This window comes from Eucyclogobius newberryi, unplaced genomic scaffold (genome assembly GCF_026437365.1).
Source record: "Eucyclogobius newberryi isolate DKJ021-1_F unplaced genomic scaffold, fEucNew1.0.hap1 SCAF_8, whole genome shotgun sequence".
Taxonomy (NCBI): Eukaryota; Metazoa; Chordata; class Actinopteri; order Gobiiformes; family Gobiidae; genus Eucyclogobius; species Eucyclogobius newberryi.
In genome coordinates this window covers 19,237,861-19,261,557 of record NW_027316500.1, presented here as the reverse complement: position 1 = coordinate 19,261,557, position 23,697 = coordinate 19,237,861, and the positions used below count along the sequence as shown (strand labels likewise).

The following is a 23,697-nucleotide window of genomic DNA, read 5'->3' as shown; positions in this document are numbered from 1 at the left end:
TTTGTTTGGTGCAGCATCAGTTTTCATTTCATTCATTGTATTTTTATTTCATTTATTTGAGATGGACATAAGCTAATGATTTTACATAAAATTAGTGAGAATGAAAAGGAACAGAAAGAAGTATAAAACGTACTGTAATATCTACCCCCTTTTTACACACAAAAAAATATATATATATTGAAAGACATCCCTTCTGCCAACCTGCATCATTGAAACCTCTACCAGGTCTTTTAGCCAAAAGCATTGAATAAATCAAATAAAAGCCTGTTTTCATTTTGGATGTTACACTGAAAAACATCCATTCTTACTGTCAGAGGGCTTGCATCTCCGCAAACTTGGCCCAGAGGAGCTGGTCTTCGTCAAGGAAAGATCTAATATAAAATGTATATATAAAATGTATATATATGGAAAATTGTCTGGTGTATGATCTTAAGTTGCTATGATATTTTTTTCCCTCCAGAAAGTTATTGTTTTTAAGAATTGTTTTGTTTTTTGTCCACGTGATTTATCTTGTGGACCAATAAAAGCCGTCTCCTTGTTGGTCGTGTCCACCAGGTCTTGGACACGACCTGTTTGTTCTGCTGGAGTGGTGTTGGTTGCAGCTCTCAGTAGCAGATGAAAGCTTCATCTTCAAAGCCGAAGAGTCTGTGTGTGTTCCTGAAACAATATTATGTTTTGATCAACACTCATTTTAGATTTTCAGAAAAAAAGACGTAGCAACTAATAATTATTATTTGTAGAGCACAATTCATACACAAGGCAATTCAACAGTTGTTGTTTTTTTGTTAAAATCACAAAAGAGATAAAGACATAAAAAGAGAAGAGTGCAAAGAGAATCCTCCCAGTCATATGCACAGCGAAACAAAACTGAATTTAGCTTAGATTTGAACATTGTCAGAGTAGAAGCCTGTCTCACATCTTCAGGAAGATTGTTCCAGATTTTTGCTGCATAAAACTGAAATGCAGATTTCCCATGTTTAGTCCTGACTCTGGCACCAGCAGGAGGCCGGTCCATGTTTAGTCCTGACTCTGGCACCAGCAGGAGGCCTGTCCATGTTTAGTCCTGACTCTGGCACCAGCAGGAGGCCGGTCCATGTTTAGTCCTGACTCTGGCACCAGCAGGAGGCCGGTCCATGTTTAGTCCTGACTCTGGCACCAGCAGGAGGCCGGCCCATGTTTAGTCCTGACTCTGGCACCAGCAGGAGGCCGGTCCCTGAGGTTCTCAGAGTCCGAGATGGTTCATATGGCACTAACATGTCTGAGATGTACTTTGGTGCTAGGCCATGGAGAGACTTGTACACAAGCAAAGCTGCTTTAAAGTCTCTTCTCTGAGCCACAGGAGCCAGTGCAGAGACCTGAGAACAGGACTAATGTGATGGTACTTCCTGGTCTTAGTCAGGACCAGCGTTCTGGATCAGATACAATATAACACGTATGTATTTTTGGTTATTATTATTTACAGAAAATAATACGTTTTTTGCGTTCAAATTCTAGGTTTTGATGATGACGTAATTTCAGAGGGATACAACTCAATGGGAGAGTCACTGTTTTAAAGAAATATCCAAACTTGTGATCCACATGTTGAACCATTTCATTATTCAGAAGGTTTTGGGTCAAACAACTATATTTTAGTACCATATGTTATTCTTCTAGTTTCCAAGTCCTTTCAATCATTACATCTGTGTAGTTGAATAAACTGCACCACTGTGTATTTATGCTGCTAGAGAAGACATTGAACTTTGTGCCATTTTTTGTTTCATGTGGTAGTTTGACCGTTAAAGCTTATTCCAACTCAGAATTCTGGCCTTCCTCTCAATTTTAAATGATGAGTCGTTTAGTATGAATATGTTACATGAACGCAAACTATGGGATTATTAAGTGTAACACATCACAGTTGTTTGGATCCCATTCACACAGACAGGGACTTTAGTTCATCAGGACGTTGAGATAAACTTATATCAGGGGAAGGAAACTGTTTCACACTAAAATGTATCAGTGAGAGTAGTTATTTTTGTTACCATTGGTTCAGCTTTTTTCATTTCAAGCCAAAAATTATAGCTGAAAAAGTACTATTATTATCTCTAAAGAAAAAACAGGCTTTACTTCTGAAGTCTTTTGTTTGGTAATCTACTGCACTATTGTCTACGGGTGTCAAGTATTCTTTGAGTTTGTTCCACTACACAACCTGGTCATCATTTGCATATAATTATAATCACACACAGGAACAGAGTCAATATTTGCCTGCTCGTGTTGTGACAGGTTCTTAACATACAGTGTTGTTGACGTGAGCTGTGTTTTCGGCGCTGTCACTCTGAGCTGCTCTCAATCAAATGGAGGGATGTTATCTGGGCCTCGCAGGTTCACCGCACTAGGATTTGCAATGTTTTTGTCCATTTATATGCGATAAATGTGTGTTTCTTTCTTAGTGTCTCTGTCTAGTGCATTCCCCCACACAAGGTTAAGATGTACATGCTCATTTTATAGCTGTATCATTGCAATCGAAGCTTAACCTTATAGAAAGTCCAGGAACGTGTCCAGGAACAGTCACAATTGATTAAAGATAGATTTTAATAGCTGTGTGTTGCAAACTACAAGTGAATAGGTGAAACATGACTGAAACTAAAATCATTTGCCTCAGTGTGGCTACTCCAGCACTTTCAATAGTCCTCCGTGGTCTTTTATGTGAGGTATTGATAACATGTCAAAGCCAGGGATGTTGTTTACCTGGCAACCTAACTTGTCACAAAGGCTGCATTCTGGGAGTGGCAACAGTCCCAGCAGCCCTGCCTGGCCTCGAATGAAAGGAAGGCAGCTGTAAATGAGAAAGGGGCAGCAGGGCTCACCTCACTGCAGTGCCTCACACACTCTTTACAGCTGAGCACTTTATGGAACAGAAGACATTCTTCATGTATTCCTGCTTATACAGAGGAACAGCAGTGTGTTCAAGTCCTCCATTCTAGGAGAGATGGGGAGTATTGTAAATGTCACAAGACGACATGGCATCAGATCTCCTCAATTTAAGATCAGTGCTCATTTCAGATCAGCGGTAGTTTTGTCTCTATTTCTCCCACAGACCTAACAGAGGTTAGGCTTTTGTTTCATTATATCTGCACAATTCTGCTAAGACACATTTTATAAGTGGTTCTTGGAGCATGTCATTTCACAAGTTCAACATGACATGGGTTACAGTGGGATAATAATCCCAATCACACAATAAATCACACAATAAATAGATCATTTATTGATCTATTTCTATCTTATTAGTAAGTTGTATTTGTTTTTAGACGCTTGCCTTATTTGATATATCTTGCTTTTATTATTCATATAGGAGATCTTCTACTGAAAGTGTTTTTCAGACTTCCTATAAGTGATCTGTTCTTCTGTATCTACCTCTGTATCTACCTGCGTTGCACCAATGAGATTTCCCCATGTGGGACAATAAAGGATTATCTTATCTTATCTTATCTTATCTTATTATTGTCCATTGTTGTATGTTGCACCTTAACACCAAAGAAAGGGTTAGGGTTAGGGTTAGTGAATTTTGTTCACTAACAATGACAATACCCCATTTTCTTCTGATTCTGAACAAGAACAGTGCACATATTTGTTATTCTCAAAGAGAAAAGATTCTCTGCACCAGATTATTTTCCATCTGTATTGTTCTTGGGCAGGTTTAGCCAGAAGAACAGAACATTTAGGTCCATGCGCATCACATCACTGCTTATACTAAGCACCCCTTAAATATGTTATTCATAGCAATGCCTCCTAAAATAGAATTATACAATTCATCATTTAGTTTTGCTTCAAAATCCATAGTTGAAAATATGTGCTAAAATACATACAATTCATTATTATCCTTACCCTCTAAAATGTATAACTGTCTAAGTGTCTCTAAAATACACAGAAAAGTATCCAATACATTAACAACAAGCACCAAGGCAATATTCATGAAATTACACAAGTCCTCTACATCTACCATCAGTTAGAATGTTTTCATATTAGAAGAGGCTTCGGGTTGATAAGCCTGCCTGCTCAGAAGCAATTGTTTTGCTCATGGGAGAAGGTGTGGTATTTGGAGCATGTTTCTAGCTCAACTGGAAGTGTGTTCCATATTTTTGCTGCTAGAAAGCAGATTGTCGTATCAGTGTGTTCAAGGGGAATGGTCAGATCAGAAGATCAGAGTTTACAGACAAACGAGATGTTCAGTCTTCTGCACGGATCGTAGTGCAGAAGAACATCTCAGATAAGCTCCTCGAGGGGAGGCAGAGCAGCAATCTGAAGAATTGTATGATGCAGCATATATTTATAATGTATGTGGACAGTTCACACGTTTGTATAAATAATCAGGAATAAATGTATGCTCGATTAATGTATGTTCTAAGTGCCCTCGGTCGACAGTGGATTTGTGATCAAAGCTCTGAGCAAAGTAAAACAGGTAAATGCCATCTGATCTTGGAAGCTAAGCAGGAACGCCAGATGCCACAGTGAAAGACGTTTCACCCATCTTGCCTCCATTGTTTAAGTACAAGACAACAGAAGGAAATACAGTCCTACATGTTTACAGTATGCATATCATATATGTTCATTGATACACTGTTCCCACCAAATACACAAGTTATTATACCGTATATTCTTTTTACAGTGAGCGAAAACCTAAATAAAAAGAAAACACAAGCAAACCAAATGTCTAAAGAAGTCACAGAATCTAAATGAAAACTCGTCCAAAGTCTGTCAAATGTTTCCATTTCCAAATTAAGTCTGAATGTCATTTTGCCCATTTGTCTGACGTCTTTTACTATGTCAGTCCGGTCCTTGATCGTTGGTGTAGTTTGATTCATTCCTGATAGCCTTTTTTCTTGCTGCCAAAATGTGTGTTCCAAATGTATTCATTTATTGTGTCTATGGCTGGAGTTTTAAGAAACCAAGTACATAGTTCTAAAATTGAGAGGAATGGCAATGTCAGGCAAAACAGTCTGCAATTTCCATCCAATATTTTTCAGCCACAGTACAGCTCCAAAACAAGAGATAGTGGGTTGCCTCCTGGCTGCCAGTTCCTCCAACAGATAGCATTTCCTTTTGAATAATGGACACATTTTCCCAACTATTTCTCCCTTTTTTATCATCCACTAACTCTAAATGAACACCCCGTCCATAAGAGTAAGTGCATGCCACTGCTGTCCAGATTATTAATGCATTGATATACTGTAATTTAGCTATTATTCACTTTGAAAGTTCAGATTTAAATGCTTTGATAAAAATGTTAGGTTATAATGGTCTTTGTTTTGTTTAAGGTTGAATTAAAAGCAGCACCACACAACATTGTCCAAATGATGAGCAGGAATTAAGAAAGCTTCCTAACATCACGCTAACAGAGTGCTACATCGAGCCCGCTTCGCACTTTGGCATCACAGGGTCATTGTCCAGGCTCCCAGGTCGTCCGGGGCCTCTCGCAGAGTCTCTTCTCTGCCTCTCCCTACACCTTTTCTCTTGGTACAGGCTTTCCTCACTCCAGTCCAAAATACCATCCTTTTTAATGTGCCAATTACCTAAGTCTCTCACTCATTTGTTAAAAACAGGAAGTAAAACCACAAAGCACACGCAAAGCAGTTTCAAAATTAATGCACACAAGAAATGTTTATGTATATTAATAAAATCACTGCAAAAAGCTCTTGCACATTCCACTCTTTAGTTGGAGGATATCCAAAATAATTATGTTCAAAGTAGTGATTGTATTGAATCAATCCATCCACGGAAATGGGGATAAATAGTACCCTCCACATGACCTTTGTCAGTTATGGCACTTTAGATTTTTATTCTTACAACAGAATTGGAAATATTCACTGATGCCATTCACTAATATTTTAATTTCATGGTCCAAGTCTCTCCAATATATTTGTAAAGGAGGAGTGGAAGCAGGCTGATGGAAGGGAGTGCAGAGAAATGAGGGCATTGAGAAGAGAGAGTGGATGAAGGGACGAACAATAGACTCCGGCTTCTACTGGCTCCATTAGACTTGCTTAGTTGAGCCCAAAACATGTTAATTAATCTGTAACTTTCTCCACAAAGTTCCAATTAGTTCATCAGTTTCTCTCTGACATTGACTGTTATCCTCACTTCACCTCTTTTGGCCAACACAGCACGATTTCAGCAGTCCTGTTCCGCTTGTATGATTAGAGTGTTGTGTTGTAAGTGCCTGGTATTTGGCATTAAACTCATTTCATCTCCTTGACATTGGCTGGGTTTATGCTCCATCCGCTGACATGACATACTCCTATTGAAAACTGTCACCACTGAACTGTGTGACTTTCCAAATCTGCAAACGGAATTCACAAAACTCGTCATTTGACCTTTTCTTCCGTCTAATTCAAACATGGGCGGTTTGCTTGATTTTGGTCTCAGCTGTATATTTTCCTGTTTGTTGTATATAATTGTTATAAATATACACGTACTGTACTCAACACGTGTCCAGACTTCTGAATTATTTGAAGAAATGTGTGCCTTATCCGCTGCCTTTCCTCCTGACCTTAGAAGAGGAAATAAAATGTTCACATAATTCTGACTTGAAATCCAATCTGTGCTGACCTCCAGAGCCGCCACGCTCCAATCCTAAAAGTTCAAAGTCAAACTTGGGCACGGTGCAGCGCTTCCCACAATCACAGCACACACCGCCATCTGACCAGTCATTTGAAACAGAACTATGCAATCCCAGCCTTCAGAAAGCGCCTGGAGACTTTTTCTTTGAACCTTTGCCATGAAAAAGACTTGTGTTGTGGAATTCTTGTGTCAGAAGGATGACCTGTTTGCGAGCAGATCGTCTGCAGCAGCTTTACTGTCCCCACTGTCGGGAGAAAAGCACTTGTACAAGCTGCCTGTGTATTTCTCCTTTTGTTGTTGTCATTTCTCTCCTTGTGAGGTCAGACACAGGGCAGCCCAAGGTTTGGAGCAGCTGCTGCGGTGCTCAGCGCGAGGAGAGAAGGGCTTTTGTTCTTCTTTCCTTCTATGTCGTACCTTTGTGATCAACAGAGACTTGCACGAGTGTGAGTTTGTGTTTAAAGCTTTTTATTCAGATAAACGTGTGTCACAGAAACACTATTCAGCGTTCCTCTTTGTATGTCATGGTTTCAGTCAGTGTTGCAGCAGGTCTCCAAACCTCCCCAAGTCCCTCAACCTGTGCATGAGATGGAGTCAGTACCATCGGTTTGATTGATCTCTACAGACGTGTCACATCGCTGTATCTGAGTGATATTGATGACATGATTCTCCCAGGGCACTTGTTTTAAAAGTCCATTTTGACATATAAATGTTCTAAATATTATGTGAGATATAAAAAGGTGCCACCTACACCTACTCATATAATTATATATACATTGTAAATATTATGATCGGATGTATTCCCTGCATCAACAGCACCTGACTGATGACAAGAAATTAGCTTTTTGAAGGTCTCATAGGCCTATTATATATAAATTGACTTTCTTCAGTTTTGACATGTCTGAAAGGTTGTCTCCTTATCAAAACATTATCTGGAGTTGTTATTTGTATTATGCGTATGTTTAATCCTGCTTATTCTTCTTCCTCTTCACCTCTCTGATCACTGGTACCTGATTTAAGGACCTTTTATCAGACTCATTCTCGTCATTTCAGTGCTCACTTTACATGCAGCTACTCTTGTGTTCTACAGCAGCCAGTACCTGCAGGTAGAGTTATTGTGCCCCCTGCTGGTGTTGTGCTGTGTATATTCTCATACAGTGAGGTGTCGACTTGTTCCGTTAATTTTCTAATTACTCAATAAACAGCAGTTATTTGCTGAAAAAAAACATATACCGGTAATTATAATTGATCATTTATATGAAGGAAAAATATGAAAGGAAAATGGATGCACAGTCAGCTGCACAGAGACATTTTAGATTACAAAATCTCTGGTTGTTTTGTGTTTTTATCCATCTAATTATGTACTTTTATATTTAATTGGGGTAAATATATACATATGAACATAGAGAAGCTGATGGAAATGCACACAATCATCAGACACGTTTGGAGGTGAAATCTGTTGGATGTAATTGGCCCCATATCCTGCAATCCTGCGCCGCCACATCCTTTATTACCTGTATGTTCTCTCTCAACGCTGAATGGCTCCAAAGCCACACATCTAACAATGATGGATAGTTTATTTACTGAGCTGAAGGAAGTTGTGAAGAGAATGAGAAAGCCAACTTTGCAATGCTTCAGCAATGCTGTTGTTTTTGAATTAGGTTTCCAAACAACTTAGAGATTCATCCATATATTTGCACATATTTACTTATATATGTAACTTCTCTGTTGAAGGTTGTCTTTATTATTCCCGATGGGCAATTCGATTTGCATCAGCAGAACATCAAACAAACAGACTAAAATAATAGAAAAAATAATTTTAAAAAAAGAATAAAAAAGATAATAAAAAGTAAGAGGGTCCGCAAATTTTGGGGACCAAATTTTGGTCCCGACCCCAAGTAGGGGAACAAATGCTGTAGTGCACACTGTCTTTGCAGCCTTGGGCAAACCCAAGGCTTTACATCATGTATGTTCTATAACATCCTGATCAAATAAACAAAGCATATCAGCTTCTCTCCATTAAGATATGTTTACTGCAAACAGTTGGTCAACACTCCACCAGAAAAGTAGCATAATGCATATATGTATTCTTGTACTTACAACACACTTCAATACTTATTTTTTATAATAACCCATACGAACAAAAACAAAACTAATTCACAGCTCATAACAAACAATCCAAACCAAATAATTCCCCATGGGCAGGAGACCAAAGCACTCACAAATTCTATTTTGATTCAATCTATTTTGGAATGGCCCAAACAGCAGCCACCTCACAAGGCAGATGCAGTGTAATGAGGCTTTTGACCACCAGCTACAAGCTGAGATAAAGACAGAACAAAATATGTGGGCGCAGTCCACAGGAGTCCACAGGAGTCCAGCAGATGCTGCGGCAGAAGGTAACCACAGAGAACAGGCCAGGGACAGGACACAGGACTCATGAGCAGAGCTGGGAGCCTCAGCAGGCAGTAGGATTTAATTGGGTCCTTTCAGTTTACCACTGAGTTGACATCTCAGAGCAATTACACACAGACAGGGCCTTATTTCACACAGACACACCTGAGGACCACTTGTCATCTCTAACCTCAGCATTGGGGGAGTGCTTGTTTGGCTGATACACACTACATGTTTTACAAAGCATGGGCAAAGAGGAGTTTGTTGCCACTAGACTGCACTGGAACGTGTTCACACGAGGCTATGGTGAGCCACAGAGGGAGCAGTGGCATTATTGCTATAACTTTCATCATCTCTAGAAGGTTACTACTTTGAACAGACAACATTTACCTTCCGAGCACAGAGGATCTGTCATTTCTTCAAAGGCTCATGAGAAGACACAACCACACGACCAAATATATATCGGTGTAATCCCTCAATCCAGGAGTGTTCCATTGTAGAAACAGATGCAAGTGTATTCATCTGGACACTGTTTTGAAAAAACAAGATGTCCTTTTGAATGCTGAAACATCTTTTGAAAACATCACTTACATCTTTATATGACAGCTCTGCATCCTCTCATCCTGGTCGTGTCACTTCCAATTTTTCAACCCTCCAAAAAGATACACATTTTGAAAGTGCCTGATTGTGCTCACTGGTGGTGCAATGGTTAAAGGTGTTGCACATGTGGTTGCTGCCACATGTCCTGTCAAATTAAACATTTGGGCAAGAAAAATGTATCTTTTTTAAAGGGCCTAATTGTTTCAGCATAAGCACTGAACATGGCAGAACACCAAGACAGGTGTGGACAAGGTGAATCCAGGCACAAACTGTTAATAATAATGTTTCCTTCTCAGATTATACAAGGCCTATATGAGTGTTGTCCACAAAGACGTCCCTGTGTCTGTGTGTTCTGCAGGGGATGTGGTGTCAGAAGAGGGTCTGACTAGGGAGTACTCCACTTTGTACTGAACAACGCTTAATGAAGCAAAACTGATGCAATGTTAGAGCCCTCGTACAGTGCTGTATTGTTTTGCATGATCAAAAGTGCACTTGTGTCATCCTCTAACTGGCTCTCTCTTCCCTCTATGTGCTCTGCCGTCATGCTGCGTCCATCTTTTTCTCTTTGCTTTAGTCTTTCCCACCCTCTGTGTTTCTGAGAGAGGTGCTGATGTCTCTGGAGTCTTGTCCCGACAGACTTTGATCAGAGGCTGAACCTGTTCTGTTGCATATGCTCCTCTCAGGCCTCTGTGTGTGGACCTATTGATCATGAGTAGTGAGTGAGAGCAACTCCACAGGAAGTAGTTGTAACAATGAGATTTCAACTTTTGAAATACAAAATGCTTTGGTATTTCAACCTGCCCACATGCAACCACTCTGTGGTTTTGTCTTGCCTTGTTTATCTTGATTCAATCAGCTAATAACTAGGATAAAACAAGTAAAACGAGTATTTTCTCCACTAAACTGAACAAGGCTTGTGTAATAGGGCATTTGCAGTTTAGATCTCTTTGATCATCAGTCAAAACAACAAGCGCATACATAACAATGGCCCATTCATAATTTATTGTTGAAATATTGACCCTATTAGAGAGTGATCCAGTTTGGTAATACAGATAACCCTCGATACATCGCTAAATGTCAAACTCCCAGGATTTAAAATGGACAGGAAACGGAGGAAAACAATAAAAGTTATTACTGATTGATTCTAAACTCAAACTGTGAGGAAAAGGGCATAAAGGCTTATGCAAATGCACAAGCATTATTACTCTCTTATGTACTCTATTTAAACTGGATCTTGTTCTGCATTTTTAACTCTGGAACTTGTACATTTGTTGTACATATAGCTGGTTTTGTGGTTTTGCACTGGGGCACACTTCCCCTCAGACACACCAGAAGCAGGTTCCAGCTCTGAGCAAATGAAGCCATCTGAAATGCAATTCCCAGGGCCCATCAATGTGCTACGGCGGCCAAACTGAGCACCCCTTTCTCATTACCAAGACAGATACCCAGACCTGTGTGGAGTTAGGACAGGGGAAAGCAAGAAAGAAAGGACACAGGGATAAAGCAGAACGCAGGGGCTGTTTGCCTGCCAGACAGGAGATAAAGACAGAACCGTTATCTGCTCCAAAATGAATGTTGTGCAATATGAAATCATTTACAAATGCATTCAATTAGATTATGAACACACAGGTCCAATGAGCAGAATCACTCGGATGCAGGTTATGGTTAAAAAATGTAAATCATTTTTGAAACGTTTGACTTGCAGTGCAGTCAGAGTAGCAATGATATAGTGAAGGATAAATTGGAAATTAAGAGTGGATCCTGGATTATAACAGCTCTACTGGGTAATTATTCACATGGTCATGCGGGTATACATTTATTCAATAGAGACATTGCAGAATATAGGCTATAATGATAACGACAAGCTAATATTCATCTGTGTTCTCTATGTGTTCTAAGACACATAGACAAAAAAGACACACACTTCGAGGGTCGGCGCGAGTTGAAGGGGAGAGAGAGAGGGAGCATGGATGTAGAGAGGGAGCATGGATGTAGAGAGGGAGCATGGGTGTAGAGAGGGAGCATGGGTGTAGAGAGGGAGCATGGGTGTAGAGAGGGAGCATGGGTGTAGAGAGGGAGCATGGATGTAGAGAGGGAGCATGGGTGTAGAGAGGGAGCATGGATGTAGAGAGGGAGCATAGGTTTAGAGAGGGAGCATGGGTTTAGAGAGGGAGCATGGGTGTAGAGAGGGAGCATGGGTGTAGAGAGGGAGCATGGGTGTAGAGAGGGAGCATGGATGTAGAGAGGGAGCATAGGTTTAGAGAGGGAGCATGGGTGTAGAGAGGGAGCATGGGTTTAGAGAGGGAGCATGGGTGTAGAGAGGGAGCATGGGTGTAGAGAGGGAGCATGGGTGTAGAGAGGGAGCATGGGTGTAGAGAGGGAGCATGGGTGTAGAGAGGGAGCATGGATGTAGAGAGGGAGCATGGGTTTAGAGAGGGAGCATGGGTGTAGAGAGGGAGCATGGGTTTAGAGAGGGAGCATGGGTGTAGAGGGAGCATGGGTGTAGAGAGGGAGCATGGGTGTAGAGAGGGAGCATGGGTGTAGAGAGGGAGCATGGATGTAGATAGGGAGCATAGGTTTAGAGAGGGAGCATGGGTGTAGAGAGGGAGCATGGGTTTAGAGAGGGAGCATGGGTGTAGAGAGGGAGCATGGGTTTAGAGAGGGAGCATGGGTGTAGAGAGGGAGCATGGGTGTAGAGAGGGAGCATGGGTGTAGAGAGGGAGCAGAGAGGGAGCATGGGTGTAGAGAGGGAGCATGGATGTAGAGAGGGAGCATGGGTTTAGAGAGGGAGCATGGGTGTAGAGAGGGAGCATGGGTGTAGAGAGGGAGCATGGGTGTAGAGAGGGAGCATGGATGTAGAGAGGGAGCATGGGTTTAGAGAGGGAGCATGGGTGTAGAGAGGGAGCATGGGTGTAGAGAGGGAGCATGGATGTAGAGAGGGAGCATGGGTTTAGAGAGGGAGCATGGGTGTAGAGAGGGAGCATGGGTTTAGAGAGGGAGCATGGGTGTAGAGAGGGAGCATGGGTGTAGAGAGGGAGCATGGGTGTAGAGAGGGAGCATGGATGTAGAGAGGGAGCATGGGTTTAGAGAGGGAGCATGGGTTTAGAGAGGGAGCATGGGTGTAGAGAGGGAGCATGGGTGTAGAGAGGGAGCATGGGTTTAGAGAGGGAGCATGGGTTTAGAGAGGGAGCATGGGTGTAGAGAGGGAGCATGGGTGTAGAGAGGGAGCATGGGTTTAGAGAGGGAGCATGGGTTTAGAGAGGGAGCATGGGTTTAGAGAGGGAGCATGGGTTTAGAGAGGGAGCATGGGTGTAGAGAGGGAGCATGGGTGTAGAGAGGGAGCATGGGTTTAGAGAGGGAGCATGGGTTTAGAGAGGGAGCATGGGTGTAGAGAGGGAGCATGGATGTAGAGAGGGAGCATGGGTTTAGAGAGGGAGCATGGGTGTAGAGAGGGAGCATGGGTGTAGAGAGGGAGCATGGGTGTAGAGAGGGAGCATGGGTGTAGAGAGGGAGCATGGATGTAGAGAGGGAGCATGGGTTTAGAGAGGGAGCATGGGTGTAGAGAGGGAGCATGGATGTAGAGAGGGAGCATGGGTTTAGAGAGGGAGCATGGGTGTAGAGAGGGAGCATGGGTTTAGAGAGGGAGCATGGGTGTAGAGAGGGAGCATGGGTGTAGAGAGGGAGCATGGGTTTAGAGAGGGAGCATGGGTGTAGAGAGGGAGCATGGGTGTAGAGAGGGAGTCGACGATGGGAAAGGGCCGTAGGAAGATTTGAGTTGATTCTCCACTAGAGGGCGCACGAGCCAGTTACTAGCATGAGTAAAAGAAGCCCTTGTCTATGACGTCAGTTGGAGCGTCCTCTGAGAAGCGGGAAACTGAGGACTGGACCTCCTCGTGGACCTCCTCATGGACCTCCCGCCTAAGAACAACTGAAGAAGGACATACGGGATAATAACATTAATCTTCTGGAGATTACAAGTATACGCGGTGAGCTTTAATCACAACGTCAGTCTGAACCGATGACAATAACATGATCTATTCCTCCATCTATTCCACACATCCTAAAACCCGACACTCTGTTTTTCTTTGACTCAGTCAATGACTGTGGAGGCAGTCTGATGTTAATCCCCCTGAAACAGGAAAAGTAGTGGCGTATTTGTGCTGCACTGTGAAGGTGCCACTAGATGGTGCACCAGGCTTATCTATAGTGAACCTGTATCGTTTTAATTACCGTCTGATGCTCGATATCATATTATAATTATAATAACATTCTGAACCAGTCCTAGAAAAAGGGGATTGGAATTGGATTCAGAGTAGATAAAAGTAAACAACATAAATCACATGCTCTTATATATCAGTAAACCTTATATCATTCATCCATCCATACCTCCAGACTCTGCAGAATCAGCATTCACAAGCTGAACTAAGACAGCAAACAAATACCAATGGGCTGTCTAAAATGACAAATCCATGGAACTAAAATGGTAACATTGTGTATTATTATTGTTCCTTTTGAGAACAGTAAAAGCATGAGTGGAGGAGAACCCAAGAGGGGCAACGGCTGGAGAGGAAGGGGCAACAGCGACAGAGGAGGGGGCAGCAGCTGGAGAGGAAGGGGCAACAGCGACAGAGGAGGGGGCAGCGGCTGGAGAGGAAGGGGCAACAGCGACAGAGGAGGGGGCAACAGCGACAGAGGAGGGGGCAGCAGCTGGAGAGGAAGGGGCAACAGCGACAGAGGAGGGGGCAGCAGCTGGAGAGGAAGGGGCAACAGCGACAGAGGAGGGGGCAGCAGCTGGAGAGGAAGGGGCAACAGCGACAGAGGAGGGGGCAGCAGCTGGAGAGGAAGGGGCAACGGCTGGAGAGGAGGGAGCAACGGCTGGAGAGGAAGGGGGTCTTCTTCCTCGAGCAGGGGAAGAGGAGCTGGAGAGCTGATTGGCGGCTCTCAGGGAGGTAGAGGTGTTTATTTATTTATATGTTGATTTGTTGTCATCCTGTGCTTATTTTTTTACATTACATTAATAATAAGCTCCCACAGACAGACTTATGAACTCATTTGTACTACAATATTAATGTGACATTGGTGTCAACAGTTTGGACGCAGACCACGTTAGATGGCACATGTCCTTACAAAGGATGGGCACTGTATTTCACTGGAGGTAAAAGTTATTCTTTTGTCAATTTACTGACTCTAAATCAATGTCAATATAATGTGCAGAATTAGAGTTTTTATTTTGTTCAGGTTTCACAGAAAGCTTGCCCAACGTGGGGAGAATCAAAGTGTTTGAGAAGTATTTTACCTCCAAGATTCACTTGTTTGATAAGGTCAGTGTCAGTGCTGTATGTATCATACGTAACGTTTATTGAGCTAGAGCTGTATTGGGTAAGTCAATACAGCCAGACCGGGCCTTTCTGTGTGGAGTTTGGGCCCCAGCGGCATTGAAGGGTCAAATGCAGGGCAATATATTCCTTACTGGGACAATAAAGTGTACCTTACTGTACCCTATATATCAGTTTCTGATGAGCCTGTAGAGTTGTTATTAATCTTATATTACAAAAGTTATGATGAAGAAACATAGTCCATGCAGTACATTACATTTTTTACCATTCTGGACACATATAAGTTTGTCCTAACTCTGTATCTGGACAGGCCATGCCTCATCTTAAGCTCAGAACCTCCAGAATGGCCTCACTGAACTGCAGAGGCTGCACCAGCATTGAGTATTGATCGGTGGATTTCAGCATTGAGAGTAGCAACTCAAATGAAAATGACTCGGGCTCATTCTGCTTTTTGATTGGATAATTGCCTTGAGACCCAAAAAAACAAACTACAATATCAATAATCAATCAACATGTTTTTGTAACTACTATAAGAATAAATCGGCATTACAATTCCATTCATTATCTTCCCTTTCCACACATACTTCCTCCTGTTCTTCTGGGGGATCCTGAGGTGTTCCCGATCAGCCAAGAGACGGGCTCGTCGGGACTGTTTTCCAAAATCTAGGCGCTTTGCCATGGTCTGATCTGGGCGTTTGGCATCCAGGTCCTTCCAAGTTGTGTTCCAATGTTCATGTCCTCCATTTGGTTAGCATGTGGCTAATTTACCTAGGATAAATGAGTGTAGCCTTTGCTGCCTTGAACAGGTAATAATGCTAATTTCAAAAGATTAAAAAAGGATTGTTCTAGAATTTTTTATTTAATTTTCTTTTTCAATCAATTTAATCCATTTATTTTTGTCAGATTTGAAAAGGGAGAATAGGGTTAAATAATAACAAAACATACCGTATCTAGCAAAAATATAGTAATATTTAAAAAGGAAAAAAAACGGTAATAAACAAACAAAACATAGCAACACTGGAGAGGTCATTGAACCACAATTCATAATATCTTTTAGTCCTCTGGTCTGTGCAGCACTACACAGCAAGAACCATATAAACCAATCCCCTTTTGAGTAGTAAATAAACAGAACAAAAGAAAAGGCACACGTGTAGGCCATCCTTCTCCTCCCACTCCACTCCATGCCATAGATGACCACATTGTGTAGCTTTGTTCTCCATGTTGATTTTATCTTCCAGGAATTCCACACTTTTGATCAGATTCATGACTTTTGGCAGTGCTTCCCATGTTGTCCTCTACAGCATTTGCACTTGTTTGCATTTCATTCATTTAGTGTGTTCATTGAGCATAGACTCTACCGTATACTATTTTTATTTAAAAAAAATACATTTTTAATCTCAATAGGACTCTAAAGGAAAGGTCTTTTTAATGTGTATAAATGATCAAGCATGAAATTCTGAGGATTTTCTATATTTGCCAGCTATACTGCTTTAAAATATGTTTATGTCCAGGATGAGATCGAACGTCAAGGCAGTATACTTGTGGATTATGTGGAGCTTATCAGTGACCAGATGGTGATCCAAGAACTTCCAGATTTAACCAAAGAACTTAAAGAACAACCAGAAATGATCCTCAGTTGTCTGGGAGTAGCCATTCACCAGGTGAGCAAAACCCGCAGTTTTTGAGAAAAGGAACACCAGCTGTTCAATATTCAAGATGACTTCATTTGTCCCAAAGAGCACACAGGCTGCCGCACAGAGAAAAATCACATGAAACAGTGACTATGACTATTACGATCGAACATAACGGACAGAAAAGACTAAATGCAGTAAACTAGTTTTTGGAAGTTGCTAAAGGGCATCTGCTGTATTTGCATTGACTGCAGCACACAAAAGTTCTTTTTCCTCAAGGATTGCTAAGCATTTTCAATGTGAAACCACATTTCAGTTTTGAGGTGTGATAGCCAGTGTTCCAGAGTTTTTATTTGTAAATATTTTTGCTTAAAAAGTACCATCGTGATTACTGATAAAAGACCAGATTAATCCATGACGATCCTCATCCCAGGTTTGTCCCTCTCTCTATGTGCAGGTATTGACCACAGACTTGGAGCGCCAGGGGGCCGAGCTACAAGGGAACGAGCTGCCCGTCACCACACCGCTCATCAACATCCCTCACATCAGTGCCAGGTAACGGCTGTTTGTCCCGCATCATTAACTTTGACAGTTTCGCAAAACAAGCCACCCACTTCACTTTGTGTTTCTACTGTATGTGTGTGCTTGAGGGTAAAGGTCAGTGCTTCAAAAGAGCCTATTCCCAAAAGTGAGGGAAACACGGATTACAACTGGTAGTCTGCCACAGTGTATAGATAAAATGTTGCGTAAATGTCAGCCGTAGAGACAGACCAACATCACACATCCTCATCGGTGTGTGTGTGTGTGTGTGTTTCAGGCTGTATAACTATGAGCCGCTGACCCCTCTGAGGCTGCTGAGGGCCAGTGTGTTCGGTCGGCTTGTAGGCGTGCGTGGGACGGTGGTCAGAGTCAGTAACATTAGGCCACTCTGCTCGCGCCTGGCATTCCGCTGCCTAGGCTGCTCTCACACCCAGGCTCTGACCCTCCAGCACGGAAACTACAGCACACCCACAAAGGTACGCGTCCTCGGATCAGGTTGTCTCCGCCTGTGCGCCCGTTTGTTGTGTCTGACGGTGTCTTTTGGTCTCGGTGTAGTGTGCACTCCCAAACTGCCGCAGCCGGACATTGGTCCCATGCCGAAGCTCCCCTCTCACTCAGACTGTGGACTGGCAGATTATCAAGTGAGTGTTGCAGTAGATTAGCCCCTTTTCTTCTTTCATTGAATTTTTTTTAAAGGGGACATATGTAAAATCAACTGAAAGGCTAGAATATATATAACATGAAAAACAGAATTAGTGCAATTTAAACAATTTGCAGCAGTCCACATGTATCGCTCACTTGTTATATTCACCGGAATGAGATTAAAGGCACTTTTCAGAATTTTCACACACAGCTTTCCACATTTCCTGCTTTGTGGAGAATAAAACGCTCTGTAATTAGATGCAGTTGTTTTGTGAATGCAAAACAACTTTCTCCAGCTGAAACTCCGACATGACTGAAATCATTGTCTTTGGGGGCAATAATGGACTCAGACTTGAACTTTAACAGCCACATCAAATCAATAACATTAACAGCTTTTTACTATTAAAAAAACATTGCCAAAATCAAAAGTATAGTGTCTAAACTAGATTTGGAGAGACTTATCCATGCGTTTGTCTCCAGTAGATTAGACTACTGTAACGGCCCGCTCACTGGCCTCTCCAAACGAGCTGTAAAACAGCTGCAGTACATCCAGAACGCTGCTGCTCGAGTCCTGACTAGAACCAGGAAGTATGATCACATTAGTCCTGTTCTCAGGTCTCTGCACTGGCTCCTGTGGCTCAGAGAATAGACTTTAAAGCAGCTCTGCTTGTGTACAAGTCTCTCCATGGCCTAGCACCAAAGTACATCTTGGATATGTTAGTGCCATATGAACCATCTCAGACTCTGAGGACCTCAGGGACTGGCCTCCTGCTGGTGCCAGAGTCAGGACTAAACATGGGGAATCTGTATTTCAGTTTTATGCAGCTAAAATCTGGAACAGTCTTCCTGAAGATGAATTGCTTTGTGCACAAATTGCTCTACAAATAAACGTGCCTTGCCTTGACGTGTTCTACAAAAAGTCTTTAAATATACTGAACATCTACTTAATGTATTAACTAATCAAAATTATTGCGCCGAGGTCAGTAGAGGACATGATACACACATAAATGAATTAATGACATGTATTTGATTTGGCTTTTGCTCCCCCCAGGGTTCAGGAGTTGATGGGTGGAGAGCAGCGGGAGGCGGGCCGTATTCCCCGCACAGTGGAGTGTCACTTGACCTCTGACCTCTGTGACAGCTGCGTTCCTGGGGACACAGTCACAGTGACGGGCATTGTACGAGTGACCAAAGAAGGTGTCCAATGGATGACTGGAGTTTGTTACTGTAATCAAAAACCCACAATCATCTTTGGATTAAACTGAGCTATATGTTATTTTTAGGACTTCACAAAGGAAACAAGGACCAGTGTATGTTCCTGCTGTACATTGAGGCTACTTCTGTCAGCAACACTAAAGGTGAGTCATTTGAATTAGTTTTTTATTTAAATTATAAAAGTGCCTGAGTACGATGTGAGTCTTTTTGTGTAGGACTTCAGTCAAAAGGGGAAGGTCAAGGGTCAGTGGAAGCTCACTCAGCAGAGGAGTTCAGTCTGAAAGAGCTCTATGCCATTCAGGAGATCCAGTCACAGCCAGACCTGCTCAGACTAATGGTCCAGTAAGACACCGCATTCTATAATCCACCTATCATATCTAGCACTACTTAGTAAATACTAAAGAATATGTTCGATACTCAATTCCGATTTTTATAAAGGTAAATACAAATGGTTTGAAAAAGACATTTTCTAAAATAGTAGAGTGTAGTTATGTGTACCTGCATAAGATGCTCTGGGCTGTGATCTTGTGGTTCTTGCTCACTCTCACCCCTTCAACTCTGCCTATATTACAGCTCCCTGTGTCCTGTCATTTATGGCCATTTGGTAAGTCACTTTTTAGTAGCAGAATGCATTCCTTGAATTGTAAAATTTATCTGATTACAGCTCAAAAATGCATTTATAGCTTGTCAAAGCTGCACTTGTGCTGACTTTGTTTGGAGGCCGACAGAAGAACACAAACAAGAACAGCGTCCCAGTCCGAGGCGATCCCCACCTGCTGATGGTAGGAGACCCTGGGCTCGGCAAGAGTCAGATGTTACAGGTAAACCATCATCTCTGTAAAGCCAGATATTCAGATCATAAATTGTTTTGACCTGACCCATGCATTAGCAAAACACCTGTATTCTTTTTTTCTTTTTATTTTATTTCATTTTATGTATTTAGTTTATAAACAAGATGATAATCTCCTCAGATTGGCAGATCATCAGATGGTCACTTTACTAATTGATTTAATATTGTTAAATCACTCACCCCTATCACAAGTAAAGGCTGTAATCTGTGCAGGCAGTGTGTAATGTGGCTCCAAGAGGCATCTATGTCTGTGGCAACAGCACCAGCAGCACAGGTAGCACTCACATTCAGCCTGAGCCAAACTGACAGTCGAAGGGAAGGCTAATGCATACAAGTCCTATCGGTGCGATTACACAAGACCATCTGTGTTTGTTTAGGTCTGACCGTCACATTGTCTCGAGATGCAGCTACAGGAGACTACGCTCTGGAGGCCGGAGCTCTGGTACTGGCCGATCAAGGTAGAAGTAAAACTGTTAATGGAATACCAGCACATTCAGTCCGATGTTTAAGGTAGTGAGTGTTTTCAGCTATGGTACCATTATAAAAAGGTGGCAGCACCTTTTTGTCATTTTTAAGTTTAATATATTTGAGTTTGTGTAAAGATGATTTAGGCATTTATATTACAATATGGCAAAGTCTGAGCAATGTGATTGTGTTTTTTTGTTTTTCAAACTTGTTTTCAGGCATCTGCTGCATTGATGAGTTTGACAAGTTGGGAAACCAGCAGCAGGCTTTGTTAGAAGCCATGGAGCAGCAGTCAGTGAGTTTAGCTAAAGCTGGAATTGTGTCCTCTTTACCGGCTCGTACCTCTGTGGTGGCTGCTGCTAACCCTATCGGAGGTCATTACAACCGCGGTAAAACGGTTTCCGAAAATCTCAAGTAAGTTCACAAAATATTGTAAATGGAAGCAGGAAGTAAGACATCCATGTAAGACTGCCTATATTTTGTTACTTATTTTTAGAATGGGTTCAGCGCTGCTCTCCCGTTTTGATGTGGTCTTCCTTCTGCTGGACATCCCAGATGAGTCACATGATCGGCGTGTGTCTGAGCATGTGATGGCTAACAGGGCAGGAAAGGGGAGAATGAGCAGTGCAGTGGTCAGCAGAGACAACAGCCAATTAGAAAGTTCGATTCTGCTCCAACACTCGGATCGTCCACTGTCAGAACGACTGCAGGTGGGGTTCTAAACTCTAAAGCAAGTGCTTTAGTAAACTAATATACCAAAGATTGGAGGTTTGATTCCCGCTCGGATCAAGTTCTGTTGTTGTGTCCTTAAGCAAGACAGTTCGTCCAAATTGCCAAGTATAAAAGCGGTGTGTGCGTGGACGATTTGTGGTGGTCGGAGGGACTAATGGTGCAGCTTCGCTTATTTTGTAGCCACAGCTGCCCTGACTAAGGCAGACTAAGTAGCTTACCATCACCGAGTATGGAATGAAAGAATAGGAGGCTTCGACAAGTCTGTAAAATGCATTAAGGCATTATTAATATTAGGCCCGAGTGCCACAAGCTGGCAAGAGGACAATTAGTTTTCATAATGCTGTCCGAAGAGACTTACTTCCAAACACCCACTAACCCACACATCAACTAATTTTTTTCCTATGCATACTAATTCGTAGGGGGAAAATCTGAACATTATTGTTGTAAACGAGCAAAGCTTATTGTAAATAAAGGCATATTGAGTCATTTTGTCCATTGTTAAATTTGTCTATTTTCAAGTTGAATCCTTCCATATTATTTCAGTGGGGAAAATCTTTGAAATTTCCACATCTTTACATAGTGAAAATCATCTAAAGGAGTGTGGCAGTTTTTGTGCCACGGTTTCTGCACAGCGTAGCCTCAAAATATGCCAGAATTTTTTTGTTTTTTGTTATTAACACTTGATACTTTTAGGAAATGATTAATGAATTTATGATCTTGAGGATTGGGGCGACAAAATTGATTATACATTTAATAAAACTCGACATGCTGCTCTCATTCTGCCAAATAAAACTTACATACGGTAATTTTCATTTACTTTGACCATTCCCCTGTTTTTCTGTCCAAATGTGTGGTCAGGTTGCTGCGGGAGAGACTGTGGACCCAATCCCCGCCTGCCTGCTCAGGAAGTACATTAGCTACGCCCGTCAGTATGTGCAGCCATCTCTGTCCTCAGAAGCAGCAGAAACCCTGCAGAGCTTTTACCTGTCACTGAGGGCACAGGGCCAGTCTGCCGACGCCACGCCCATCACCACCAGGCAGCTGGAGTCGCTCATTCGGCTCACGGAGGTAGAGTGGCAGTTCACGCATGTCGATGTTGACTGAAAGAAACGCGCAAGCAGAAAGAAAATTGACATCCAAATCCACTTTATTTGTACAGCACATTTTATTAATACAGCTGTTGTCAAAAATCATCAAACCGCAATAAATAAGTAAGATCAAATAAAAATAAATAACAGCACAGAGGACCACACAACTCATGCAGTGTTAAAACCAGAGAATAAAAAGTGGTCTTGAGACGAGACACACTCCACTGTGGGAGCAGTTTGTAAGTGAGGAGACGGAGCATTCCACAGTTTAGGGCCGACCACAGAAAAAGCCCTGTCCTCCCTGGTTTTAAGAAGAGGTTCAATGAGGATTCAGATGCTCCAAACAAAGCAAAGACTCTGTCTGGAGAAAGTGACCAGAATCTTTAAATTAACGGATACCAAACTTGTTGAGGTTTACCTTGGAGTAGTAACAATCAATCACTTTAAACTGAGTCTGTGTGAGCCATTTTTGGTAATGTAATTTTATTCTACCTAGAAAGATGCATCATTTGAACCATATCCAGTATGGGCATGTGAGGAGTATTTTTCTACTTCTCATACAATCATCATATTTTATGTTACATGTGAAGGCCAGAGCCAGACTGGAGCTGAGAGAAACGGCTGATAAGAACGATGCAGAGGATGTGGTGGAGATCATGAAACACAGGTTGAAATGTCACATGTTTTGTTTATGTGCTAAAAAATCCACATGCTTGAAAAGGGTGACCTTCAGCTTATTGTATGATTGTTGCAGTCTGGCGGACACTTACTCTGATGGTCTGGGCAACCTGGACTTTGAGCGCTCACAGCTGGGTTCAGGTATGAGTCAGCGCAGCACTGCCAAGAGGCTAGTCCATGCTCTGCACATGCACGCCCAGAAAACCAACCAAAGAGAGTTCGACCTGCAGACCATCCGCTCTCTTGCCGACAAGATCAACATCAAGGTGACCATACTTTTGGTGGAGAACTGACTTTCTGAATTTCTCTAGGAAATTGCTGTTCTGTCTCTGTAGATGATATGGTTTTCTGTATAGTATATTCCTTTGTTTTTTCTTTCTTAGGTCATGGACTTTGAAAGACTGTTAAGTTCCCTCAATGAGCAGGGCTTTCTGCTGAAAAAGGGGGCTAAAGTTTACCAATTACAAACTGTTTGACCACCAAGACATCAGAATCACTTGATGTCATCAACACAAACATTGAATGTACAGTTATGTCTGTGAATAATATTACTGCTAAAAAAAATTTGGAACTATTTATGTAGTTTTATCAGTTGGATAAGCCTGTATTTGTACTTATTTTGTGCAAATATACTGCCTATCCAGGGTTAATGTGTTATATATGTAATGCAAAAAATATGTTTTAGAGATAAAATAAAACTCAACAATACAACATATGTTTTCTGAATTTGTTATTATGAAGACAAATCAAGTATCATTGACTTTATCCAAGCGTTAGGCCGAGTGGGTGACGGGATATAGATGTAAAAGCTGATCATGGGAAAAAGCATCAAGCAGAATTTCTCCAAACTGTAGAGCTGCCTGGGGTACGCAGAGGGCTTCTGCAGTTTGAGTATTTAAGATCCCATGTTTGTCCTCCTTTGGGTTAATCGTTAT

The 23,697-nt window shown here is 42.0% G+C and overlaps 1 protein-coding gene across 1 annotated transcript; it reads left to right on the top strand.

The window, feature by feature from the left end:
* The first annotated feature begins 14,113 nt into the window (after nt 1–14,113).
* mcm8 (minichromosome maintenance 8 homologous recombination repair factor) lies at nt 14,114–23,359 on the top strand. Its single transcript, XM_072437361.1, has 20 exons — nt 14,114–14,534; nt 14,675–14,740; nt 14,824–14,906; nt 16,433–16,582; nt 17,010–17,107; nt 17,370–17,568; nt 17,648–17,733; nt 18,786–18,931; nt 19,018–19,092; nt 19,165–19,291; nt 19,523–19,553; nt 19,633–19,770; nt 20,013–20,073; nt 20,177–20,257; nt 20,483–20,678; nt 20,761–20,974; nt 21,855–22,064; nt 22,675–22,751; nt 22,839–23,028; nt 23,146–23,359. The coding sequence occupies exons 1-20, from the start codon at nt 14,114–14,116 to the stop codon at nt 23,236–23,238; spliced, it is 2,742 nt and encodes a 913-aa protein (XP_072293462.1). The 3' UTR covers nt 23,239–23,359.
* The last annotated feature ends 338 nt before the right edge of the window (nt 23,360–23,697 follow it).